This window comes from Rhinichthys klamathensis, unplaced genomic scaffold (genome assembly GCF_029890125.1).
Source record: "Rhinichthys klamathensis goyatoka isolate OS25496 unplaced genomic scaffold, OSU_Roscu_1.1 h1tg000281l_1, whole genome shotgun sequence".
Taxonomy (NCBI): domain Eukaryota; kingdom Metazoa; phylum Chordata; class Actinopteri; order Cypriniformes; family Leuciscidae; genus Rhinichthys; species Rhinichthys klamathensis.
In genome coordinates this window covers 3743473-3756182 of record NW_026606800.1, presented here as the reverse complement: position 1 = coordinate 3756182, position 12710 = coordinate 3743473, and the positions used below count along the sequence as shown (strand labels likewise).

The window sequence follows — 12710 nt, the reverse complement described above, 5'->3', positions numbered from 1 at the left end:
TGATTTTTTTTCATCAATATTTCGATATTTATCAATATTTAATCACAATTTTCACAATTTAATCGCATACCGTTTGTCTCATCACTCTTGTTTTCAGCATATTCTCAGAAAGACATGGTCCTCTAGGAACGAGAACATGCCCCCAGTGCGCGTCAACCTTGTGGCAGCTGTTTGATCCGTTTGGCAGTCCGTGGGGTGTATTATCAGCCAGGCTGTGTTAAAGGCCTCTCAGAACTGTGTGAGGGGAAGAGCAAGGCAAAAGCTAGCTGAACTCGTTTCAAGCATCCTCACCAGGTTCATATGCCACCTGTCCTCTCCGCTCATCTGACATAAGCCACTCGGCATCGGTCCCCGGACAGCCAGACCTCTCGCGCTTCAGCATCTGAAAGTTGTCTGAGGTTCTGTGACCCGAACCTTTGAGCGCCACCACCGCAGTAATCACATGTGGACCCATAACCTTGTTGCCTGTTGACGTCACTGGCGCCCGCTGCCGTCTGAGAGATGGTAATCGGTCAGCCAGAGCGCTGCAGACAGATGGCGGGCACATCCATGATAGGATTACTCTGGACATATTAGAATTTGCAGGTATTAAAATCTTCTCGAAAAAGCAATTTCAATAAAGGAGAATCTGTGTTTGGCTTTAAACTGATTTAGGATGTAGACATGCTTGAGTCTCTCACACAGTAAACACCATAACAGTTCACGGATCATTTCAAGTAAGACTTGACCAATAGCAATGACTGAGGGAGTTAAGTTGATTCAGACTGATTCACTGAAAATGTGTAAATCAGCCTTTATTTTAGATATGAGTTTTAACATCTAAAGTAATAAATGACAGAAAATAAGATTCTCTTTTTTGGAGAATCTGACAACATTGTGTATTTCCATGTACGGTGTTCAGTGTATCCAGACAAACGATAGTTATCGTATTTGTACGATAATTTTGACTTCTGCCTCAGCCAATCATCGTGGAGAATGACACTCTCTCACGAACGCAATTTAACGTCCCTGCCGTGACGCTTAGGTCAGTTGTTTCCAAGCTGAGGTCGATTGTTTAGCAATAAAGATCTAGATAAATAGCTGTATTCTGTACATTTGACAATCTGGCAACCCTGACGTCGGTCATTTTTGTTGTTTCGGAATTTAAATTTATTGTTTAAGGTTCTATTTGAAAGTAAAATGCTTATTTTTAACTTTTGTTTAAAAAAAAAAATCCATATTTTTTTAAGTTTGCATACAGCACCATGCAACTGGAAAGGACAACACATGCAGTAGATGCAGTTTTATGGTCACTTCAATTCAGACTCAAAGCTCATAATATAATAAACCAAAATATTTATTTTTACTGTGGGCTGTAGAATCATCAGCACAGCAATTCTATTGAACAGTGTTGCAGGAAGCACTGGGGAGAATAAATACGGCCAGTTGGGAGGCCTGCAGGACAGCTTTGTCTATCTACTTATCTCCAGCCTGGAGTCTTCAGCTAAAGACTTTTGTTTTCACTTCTTTTTATCTTTTCTTTTTCAGTCGGTGTCTTTGGTGTTGAGTGGCTATCTTTGAAAGCAAAGAGTTATATGATTAGGACACGCTTAAAAGTTAGGCCAGCAGTTGATAAACTGATCTAATTTCATTCAGAGGCTGCTAAAGACTTTATCCAAGCAGAAGAGTGTGTGTGTGTGTGTGTGTCAAGAGCTTTTTTTCCATCTCTTTGGTGCTGTCTGACGCTCTCCGGGGAGAACAGCAGGTCTGTTTCTCTTGCCCTGCTAACTGGCACCCCTGGGGAGTGCGAAGACTGTGGTCTAAAAACACTCTCTTGTGAGTTTTAGAATGAATGAGCTGGAAGTAGATTATTTAATGGACAAAAAATTACTGAGGACATTTCATCCTTCTCCAATCACTTTCTCTGGGATCATCAGCGCCATCCTGTCACAGTGAATAATGAGTTCTGCTTATCTTTGTTTCCTCAACACGGCATACATCATTAGTAAATACTGCAGCTGCTTTCCACCCTTCCAACTAAAGAATTAATTGCTTTAAGTAAACAAAAATACAATAAAATGTTTATTTGGACAAACGGAATGAAAAGAAAACTTTGAAATGACATCTCGTAATGTTTTGCTGCTTTTTTTTGTATTGTTGAAATATTGATCTATACAGTGATTTACACAATTTTTGCTTTCTCTTTTCCTTAGTGTCTTGTGCAGTTTTAGAAATCTAACAAAAGTAAATTGCTAAGTTTCAGAGGTTCTTACAAATGTTTTGTAAGCTTCGAACACATTGCACAAATGCACATTTTATATTACACTATTAAATGTGTGGAACAGTTAACATCTTTATTTTGCATTGACAAATGTGAATGTACTGTGCATTTTTAATCACTATTATGCAACATTTATTTACAAGTGGTTTGATCCGTTCACAGTCCACATCTCCATAAATATAAAAACTCTCCCATATTAAATGCCAAAGTAGTCAATCATTGATTGAAAACCTGTAGCTTTGTCAGCATCGACGGGGAAAGCATGCAAGCAGACTCCCGTGATCCACGCTTCAGCATGGTAGCAGTGAAGTGCTAGAGTGTGTAAAACGCTGGTATTAGGAAAATATCATGTATAATAATGAGCCAGGACCTTCTCCTAGGATGTGGTCATGCAGTCTCATGAATAATTATTAGACGCTGCTGTAGTGCATGGAAAAATCCTGTGTTGTTCAATTGAGGTTGGCTTCAAAATATCATGCAATTAACCATTTTATACCACAATAATGTGTTTCATGACTCAAATGGGAAATGCCATTTTACTTGTGTTGTGTGTCTCGTACGGTGACTTTGTATTGTATCGAGCATGTGCAGATATAATCTGATTTGTTTATGTGGTCTAAGATTCTAGTGATTTGTTGTAAAACGGGCGTGTGTATGTTTTCAATATGTGTGTATCAATAAGCGGATACAACTACACCATTTTCAGTTTGACTTCCCTAAAGAAATGCTGTTATACTTCTTTTTTCTCTGTTTTTATTTTAGTGTAATGAGTTCTATATTGCTATTTATGATCTCAGCTATTTCACTTTTAGAATGTTATGAGAATGGGAGTAGATTGTCATTTTAATTTGTATTAATGCTTAATTTGTTGCTAATTTACAAACTGTGTCGGACCTAAAATACTATGTTCCAGCAACCCATTTTTATCCAGTTAATCATACCCAAGGCATGCAAGCTTTGAGATTTCCCTCCATTTAATTAAGTTCTTCTGCACTGCTTACTTGTGGTGAAGTGGATCCATTAAGTATTTCCACTTTTGAATTTAATCAAATGAATTAATGATATTGATCCTTGATTAGCCCAATCCCTAGTATGTTAGTTATTGACATATTTATTTAACTTTCCTGAACCGTGATTCAGTTGTTTGCAAAAATGATTTCTGTCATTTTTGTGATGTTTTACCTTTGCAATAAGTAAATTAACCAAAAGGTAACCTCTTCATCTGTCACTCTCCCCTCAGATGATGCAGTTCGCTTGGGACAATTACAAACGCTACGCCTGGGGCTCCAACGAGCTGCGTCCCGTCTCCAAGCAAGGCCACTCCAGCAATTTGTTTGGTGAGTGCCTCTCTGACTCTGACCATCAAACTATGATTCGTTCATGTACAGCTTCACGTCTCCACAGTAAATTGGTAAGCAGTCAGAACTGTCAATCAAAGCTGCACAGGTGGTTAGGTGACCTCTATCAAAAAGGCTTTTGATTTCTCTCTGGTCCGTCTCACTTCACAAGCTCCGTCTAGGTTCATTTCTTCTATCAAGACGACAAACAAAACCATTTCTGACTGCATCGGGTGGGAACAGCATGGTCACACAACACAAATTTAGTTTCATGAAACCTTGATCCTCTACGTTTACGCATTGTGTTTTCCTTCCCTCTAAAGAAATGTTGTTGTGCTGCTTTTGCCCGTCACCATCTTGACCTATTTCTATTTTGAAGCTGAAAAGCACAGGTTGTGAGTGGGCATACTAATTCTTGAATAATTCATGAAGGCCTGTCCATCTTTCTGTGAGGTTTGTAATCTACATCAATAACTCATAGCAACAGCCCATTATATCACACTGTTGTACTACCTACGTATTGTAGTATGCGTTGTTTAGCTCCTCTCAAAAATGTTACCGTGCCTTTCAAAAGTTTGGAATTGGAAACGCACTCAGAAAGTTTGGAAACAGTCTATAAAATATCAGCATCAATACATTTATTCCAAGAAATAAGTATTTATGTAACTTGCAATTATCATTCAAGACCAAATATTTTCACAAATAATAAAGACAGTGTATACATGCGGCAGTGAGACATGCCCTCTGAGTCTGACTACTGTGTTCAATTTGGGCCAGATTTATTTATTTTTTAGTATTTTTATAGTAGACTGTTAGGTTGGCACACTTTTATAGCTTCACTGATTGATTTAACAATTAAGTTTAGCAAACCAATTAGATTAGCCTAGTTTATAAATCCTGCATAAATAACCTCCCTTTGAAACCTGTATCTTGTCTATGTCTTACAGATGAAAATTAATGATGTACTAAAATTTCATTATTGGCCAAAAATAGCATTGTTTTTGAATGAATCATGTTGCGATCAAAATGTAAACACAATTGCAAATTGAGTTTGTTGATTGGTTCCCAGTGCATAAATTGTGTTTATTTTTTATTAGATTGTTTATTAGATGTTAGATGTTCATGCAGTGATCACTAAGGAAAATATATAGCCTAATTTATTTGATTCCAAACGAGTCTAATTTAAAATGAATAATTTTCAGTTGCAGATACTTTTTTTTTTTTGTGCATCACTATTTAATAAAAATGTGGGTTTTGACCATACAAACAATTTCCAGCTGCATATCCTCTCAATTAATTGCGTTCTCTGAATCTTGTTTCATGCACATCAGTGTTTTTCAGGATTGAGACTGAGAGTGTTATGAAACATTCATCAGACGTCCTGCTGTTGTGTTGTAAACTCCACATAGTCGATTGGCACTCAGCTGGAGGGCAGGCCGGGGATTTACAACGCACATTTGATTAACCTCCATAATTTTGCTTTGGACTTGCCAGTAGAATATACAGTCTTAATTTATTTGGCTCACACACTATCAGAATAACAATCTGGCAAGAAGTACGTCACACTCTTCACATCCCTTCCTGTCCTACAGCCTCAGTCGTGTGTGTGCGTTTAAAAAAAACTCCCATGTCAGTCAAAGCCTGACATTATTATTACCTCCCAACCTTTTTTGTTGTGCCGTGCGTTTCCAGGCAGTTTTGAGTGCTTGTCAATTTCTCAAATTGTAAAGTTGGCCCCATGGGCCATACGGCCCATGAACACAGGAGACCACTGAACACATGCTCAACCATTGCTGCGTTTTGTCTGGCAGGGTTTTCCATTATAAATTTAGAGGTTGGGTTAATGGTACGTTGACTCTGAATAAAAGATTATCTGGAATATGCTGGTCAGGGTTTTTGTACCTGACCAGGCAGCTGGAATGACTGTTTTGTGCTTTTCTAGATCGCGTTTCTCAGTGAGATGTGAGCTGCTGATACCGGCCGATCGGATCACACACACCGACACAGAGTAAGACCTCGCTGGGAATCATGATCACTGGGGCGGTCACAAGAACAGCCACTTTACAACCCACAGGGCTTTAGCTCGCAGAGAAAAATCAGGCTGAAGTCAAGCCATATGGAAGTGCTTAGTCAAAACATTATGCCTGCTTGTGTGTTCCGGATGTGTGAGATTATTGCCACGTGTTTTTATAAACGTATATTCTGTGCCATTGCATGCCGCATACACGAAGACGAGGTATGGGTCTTTTTCTGATCCATTTGACAGTGCAGTATATGGCAATTTCTGATGAATTGCGTTTAACCAGCCATGAAAAAAAATCATTAAGGCCTCAGAATCTGTGGATTAGAGTGAGTTTGAATATTTCACACACACTGGGCTTGTTTAAGACCATTAAATCCACATAATATTCTAGGATAGAATGTGGTAAAAGAGAATGGGGTGTTAGTGATGAAATAATTGAATATAATTCAAATAATTGAAATTAATGACTGATTAAAGTTTATTGCATGCTTTATCGCCATCACATTGTCCAAAAAGTTTGAAAATAATGTTAAATTGAAGTTTATTGCATCGTTTACCGCCATCGCATCTCCCAAAAAGTTTATTGCAAATGTAAATTTTCTTCCAAATTGTGCAGACCTAATTACTCTTAAGTGTCATTTTAACAGTATGATTTTTAGGTATATTTGTTAAAATTGTTTGTTAAAAATGGTAGGGATACACGATATATAGCGGCCACCATATCGGTATCGGCTGATGTTCATTTTTAATGTTATCATTATCTGCCCGATAAGAAAATTTGGCTGATATATTAAAGCCTATAAGCAATGGATTATTTCCTTCAGCTGAGACACTTCCCTTCATGTGCACTGTTCGCCATGATGATTTGCTTGATGATTGAAATCCCTTCAAAAAGGAAAATACATGTGCAACATGTGCAGCACTGTCATATAACTATAAACTGCATAGAATTATAATGAGAAGAACATTATAGTTGTGTGTTTGGGTGGCTTTTTAATGGTAAAACTTTTGTTTTGTAATCAGACTCTCAAAAATTCTATAAAAATTTGGATTTAGATTTATCGGCCAATATATCGGTTATTGGCTTTCAAATACAAAGAATTATCGGTTATCGGTCAATTTTCATATCGGTGCATCCCTAAAAAATGGGCTATATGGGTTTAATTGGTAGAATAATTTAAATGGAATATTATTGAATTGAATTATTGATTTAGAACATTATTTTCTTTCTAATGAAGAATTTGTATTTATTTTTTACATTTCACTCCATGATAAAATCATACTTTGGTGTACAGGAAAAATATCAGTGTTTAACATGTATAATAGTTATTCTCTGATTTGATTGGCTGACCTTCAAACAGTAGAGCTTTGCACTGGAAACGCCAAGATCATGGGTTCGATCCCCAGGGAATGCTTGAACCTTAAATGCAATGTAAATACTTTGTACAGGAAAAAGACCAATGTGTTAAATGCACAACAGTTGTTCTCTCATTTGTTCAGCTGAACTCCATTTGATATTCAATAGAATCTACTGTTTGTATCACTCCGTTTGTCAGTGTTTGCTGCTTTTTCAGACCAGAGTATGCGTAATCTTAGCTTTAAAACAGCACTCGTTTTGCTCATGCAATACTGCGTAGGAAATTTGTTCCGAGAGAATGTTTGAAAGTTGACCTGCATAGAGATTTGAGTGTCTTCGTATCTCACATAGCTGATTCCATCACACTAAATACTGGCTGTTCTGTTCCATGTGCCAATCATCTGAGCACAGGGCAGGAGCAGATTCTCCAGACTGGATCTCTCTGTGAGAAACCAGCAGGGACTGAGACAATGCCTTGGCTAATGAAGCCACTCAGGTACAGTATGAACTGTCTGCAGTTCCCGAATGTGCGTGCTTGTCACTCACGACCACTTCCTCTAATAAAACGCACTGGGAAAAGATCGTGATTTGGAAATAACAATTTCCCAACAGTGAATTAAACCGATCTGTGATGGTCCCTGGCATGAACTTTGCAATAAAATAAAGAATAAAATAAAAAAGCTTAAAAAACCATCACAATCTTTTTGAAAGATAAGTGGTCGGGAAGAGGAAGAACACGTCAGTCCGGCTCTAAGCCCTTGTGTGCTCATTTAACACAGTGGCTGCTGAACCATGATGTTCTGTCAGTATATAGCCACACTCATATTAATGACCCAACAACAGTTGTATGCTTAGCTGTGTGTTTGGGGCATAGACAGAAGAGGCGCTGGGTTTTTGTTCTGTAGAGAGAACCTCTGAATTTAAATGAGGAGTCTTTGTTAGGAAGTACAGTAGAACTTTTTCTTGACTTTACTTTTTCTTCTCTTGCTTCAGATTGCTCTTCAAGCAAGCTTTTTGCTACACTAGCTTTTGATTAGCAGTATCATTTATAATTGTCATATATATATATATAAATATTAAAAAGTAAAAATTAATATGAATATTTTAACTTTTAAAATATAACGCATTACAAAATACAACATTTGATCATTTTATTAGCTGTAAAATGATGTTCATAATTTGTGTAACAATATTTATGAATTATTTTCACATATTAGTAATTCCTGTACATTTATCAAGATAACCATAGTTTTAAAAATGTTACATTTTCATGATTTTTTGTATATGTTAACGTGCTACGTTCTTGTCTTTTGCAGTGGCTCAAACGTGTCTTTGTTTTTTTTTACCCTTCGGGTAGCTTTTTCCAGTCAAGTACAAGTTTAGCTTAAATCCTGTATTTTCCATGCTTACTCAGTTAATGCGCATGCATTTTAGAGTAAATAAACAGTGTCGCTATGAAAAAGACTATTTGTTCTTTAAAATGTAAGACAAGACTGCACCTGCCATATTGTGAGCAGCAATTTCTCCCATTCATTTTTATACGAGTGAACTGTCTCCTGCTTTTATAAGGTCTCAGATTTGAATGTGACCTTCAATAAACAAGAAAAAAAGCTGCAATCTGTTAGTTTTCCTAGAAATCAACCTCTGAGACCTAAAATATCTCATAGTTGAAGAAACTCGCATCTGTTTTTAAGAGGATGACGATGATGTTTGCAGTGTTTTTCTTCTGCCTGTTGGCTGCCGGCTGGAAAACACAAATTGGAGCATCTTTGGTACTAAACGGCTTGATGCTTTTAGGATGCAGCAGACAGCTTTGTTGCTGCGGTGTTTGCACGTTCAGCCATGAATATCCTGCAATCTGAATTTTACCACAATCATTGGCCATTGGCTGCTTCATCTGCGTTTCTGTTTGTTGCCTGAAGAAGCCCATGGTCCAGTCTCACAGCAGGCTCTAGGAGTTCCTGCTGCTTGGAGATGTGCTTACAAACAGCTTCTTGCTGAGCAAGACGAGTCTTCTTGTTTCAGCTGTAATCACCAGCCTAATCTTATTTTTGAAGTGATGTATTTTGCTTTAGAAGCACTGACTAGAGATTGTGTCAGTCCTCTGAGTTCACTGATAAAGTCTGTTTATGTATTTTCCTCATTACTACAGTCACTAGAGGAGGTAATGTTTTACTGTTTGTATTCAGTAGTGGCAGTACCCTGCTGCTGTATCTACAACCCAGCAGCAAAACTATTTATTATTATTTTAGTTTTTTTGTTGTGAGCTTGCAGTCTGAATTGAATATTTTGAGAACCACAGGACATTGGACAATACATAGAAAATACAACTTTATGTTGTTCTCACTTGTTGCATGCACAAACAAATGAACAGCAAAATCAGTGATGTCTGATTTGTGAGCTAATTGCTGGTTATTTTTTTATTAATTTTTTTTGCAAGTTTTTTTAATAATGCAAGTTTTTGGAATATATATTGGGGCGCTGCTCGTGTGGCGACCTGACGACACAGGGAATAGCGTGCGTGTTTGTTTATGCGTTTTTTATGCTTGTTTTTCTTGTTTTTCATTCATTTATTTTTATGGCTTTTTTTTTCTCAAGTTGGATAGTGCACAGTTTATCACCTGTGAAGTGCGGACAATTTGTGAATCGAAGACACTCCATGCTAAGCTTTCCCATGCCTATCTGTTAGCTGAGGAGGCTAGCTGCTACCTGCAACAGCTGTTTGAGCTAACCAACGCCGGCTAACTCACAAAGCCAGTAATAGAGGAATGGATATTTCAATTCTCCTGCGGTTAATGGCATTTCTGCTGTACTATCTGGATTTCTTCACCTGTTTCACATACGGATTATGCACTCCGAATGGACAGCGGATCACATACCCGAGGCACATTCTCCTGCAAATGCAACACTATTATTACTCCCATGAAGTTGCGTTCTCTGTGAGGCTTCCAGATGAGATCCAGCGTGAACATCAGTACGATAAAGACAACACACACAGGAGGAAGGTAACAAAGCGAGGAAAGAAGGGTGGAATTAGAGCTAGACTTAAAAGGGGAAAAAATAAATATTGCGCACTTCCCTCGATTATATTAGCCAATGTGCGTTCTTTGCGCAATAAAACTGACGAACTGCAAGCCAATGTCAATTATATGTATGAATATCGGACTGCATCTATTCTTGCACTTACTGAGACATGGCTTAATGCGAATGATGCAAATGATAAACTGCATATTGATGGCTTTGGAACTCCTATACGTCTTGATCGAGATCCCATGCTTACAGGCAAACAATTGGGAGGCGGTGTCTGCTTGTATGTCAACAAAAGCTGGTGCACGACAACTGTTGTTAGAGAAGAATTGTGCAATACTGACATTGAATTGCTGGCTGTTTCCCTACGTCCCTTTTATTTACCGAGGGAATTTCCACAACTTTTTTTAATTTTAGTTTACATTCATCCCAGAGCTAATGAGTCTTTAGCTATTGAATGTATTAGGAAGACAATAGATAAACTTGAACTTATCTCCCCAGACGCCCCTAAATTTATTTTAGGTGATTTTAATCACTGCTCAATGGACAGATCTCTTAAAGGTTTTTATCAATATATCAATTGTCCCACCCGCTCAGGAAAGACACTGGATAAATGCTATGGATCAGTGTCAGATGGATATAAAGCTGTCCCCTTGCCCCCTCTTGGTTCTGCTGATCACCTTGCCATTCTATTAGCCTCAGCATACCTTCCAGTTGTAAAGAGGTCAGAGAAAATAATAAAGGACGTTAAGCAGTGGACTGCCGACAGCATTGAGGAGCTGCAAGGATGCTTTGAGACCACCGACTGGTCCATACTGACATCTTCTTCTAGTGACTTGAATGAGCAAGTGGACTCAGTATCTTCTTATATCTCTTTCTGTGTGGATAGTATTATACCGACTAAGAGGGTGACAATTTTTCCTAACAACAAACCCTGGGTGACTAAGGACCTAAAGGAGATTTTGAATAAAAAAAAGAGGGTCTTCTTTACCGGCTCGGAGCTAGAAAAGAAAGATGTCAATAGAGAGGTCAAACGTGCCATAAAAAATGCAAAACTGAGATACAAAAATAAGGTGGAGAGCACATTTGCCCAGGGCAACCTCCGTACTGCATGGCAGGGCATTAAAAGTATGGCAGCAGTTAACGTCAGTCCTTGCAGTCACAAGTCCATTCAGGTTGCAGGCTGTAACCCAACCTCACTATCTAATGACCTGAACATATTTTTCACCAGATTTGAGAAAGATAACAGCTCTGATCTCAAAAGGCTCATTTCTTCGCTCGATCCTGATGACTGTGGTATCACTATTGGAACTGGAGAAGTGATCGGCGCCTTTAAGAGGACTAAAGTAAATAAGGCGCCAGGCCCAGATAATATCTGTGGGCGGACCCTTAGGCACTGTGCTAAGCAATTGGGGGGTGTATTCCAATACCTGTTCCAGTGTTCTATTAACAACAGCACAGTCCCCCAGCTGTGGAAGCACTCCACGGTGATTCCAATACCCAAGAAGAGTACCACCAAAGTCTTGAATGACCTCAGGCCGGTGGCCTTGACCTCTCTGGTAATGAAGGCCATGGAGAGACTCATAAAGGATTACATCACCAAGGTGTCTGATCCATTGATGGATCCTCTTCAATTTGCATATAGTGTGGGCAGGGGGGTCGACGATGCAAAAATTTTCATCCTAGACAATATCCATAAACATCTGGAAACTCCAAACTCCACAGCCAGGATTTTGTTTGCTGACTTTTCGTCTGCATTCAACACCATGCAGCCACACATCCTGGCAGAGAAGCTTATTAACCGCTTTCGCCTTAGTCATCAACTTATATTGTGGATTATAGACTTTCTGACCAACAGGACACAGAGGGTTCTGGTCAATGACACCTACTCAGAAGTTCGGATTACGTCAACAGGTTCGCCACAAGGGTGTGTCCTTTCTTCCCTCCTCTTCATCCTCTACACAGATGACTGCAGGTCTACTCAAGCTAACTGTCATATTGTAAAATTTGCAGATGACACAGTCGTCCTGTCTCTGCTCTCGGGTTCCCTCCATGGTCATAGTCCAGCTCTGCAGGAGTTTGTGAAGTGGTGTGAAGAGTCCTGTTTAGAGATGAACTTGGATAAAACCAAAGAGATGATAGTGACCTTTTCACCAAAGCAAAGACAGCTGACTGAGGCAGTCACTACTTTCATCCAGGGAAAGCAGGTAGAGCTTGTGGGGGAGTATAAATACCTTGGGACTATTTTCGACAATCAGCTGAAGTTTTCATCTAATACAGAGGAAATTCTGAAGAAATGCCATCAGCGGCAATACCTGCTCAGGAAATTGAAATCATTTGATGTAAACAAGGACATTTTAACCATATTTTATTACTCATTTATTGAAAGTGTGATAACATTTTCCTTTACTTGTTGGTTTTACTCCATTAGTCTTCAAAATAGAAACTGTTTACATCGAATTGTTAAAGTGTGTTCCAGAATTATTGGACACCCCCTGAGAGCTCTGCCCATCTTATGTGAACAGCGAACCTTGAAGACTGCCTGTAGGATCATCCGTGATCCATCCCATGCTATGCATTCTACGTTTGAGTGGCTGCCCTCAAGGCGCAGACTTCGCTGTCAAGTGTGTAGGACCCAGAGGAGGAAGGTGACCTTTGTCCCCAGGGCTGTCCTGCTATTAAACTCCAAGTCACCATCCGCCCCCC

The 12710-nt window shown here is 38.9% G+C and overlaps 1 protein-coding gene across 1 annotated transcript in view; it reads left to right on the top strand.

The window, feature by feature from the left end:
• Nucleotides 1-12710, top strand: part of man1a1 (mannosidase, alpha, class 1A, member 1) — a 141660-nt gene that overhangs the window by 30653 nt on the left and 98297 nt on the right. The window contains exon 2 of the mRNA XM_056269460.1: nucleotides 3501-3597. Coding sequence (XP_056125435.1) covers nucleotides 3501-3597 — 97 coding nt within the window. The remainder of the gene's footprint in view (nucleotides 1-3500; nucleotides 3598-12710) is intronic.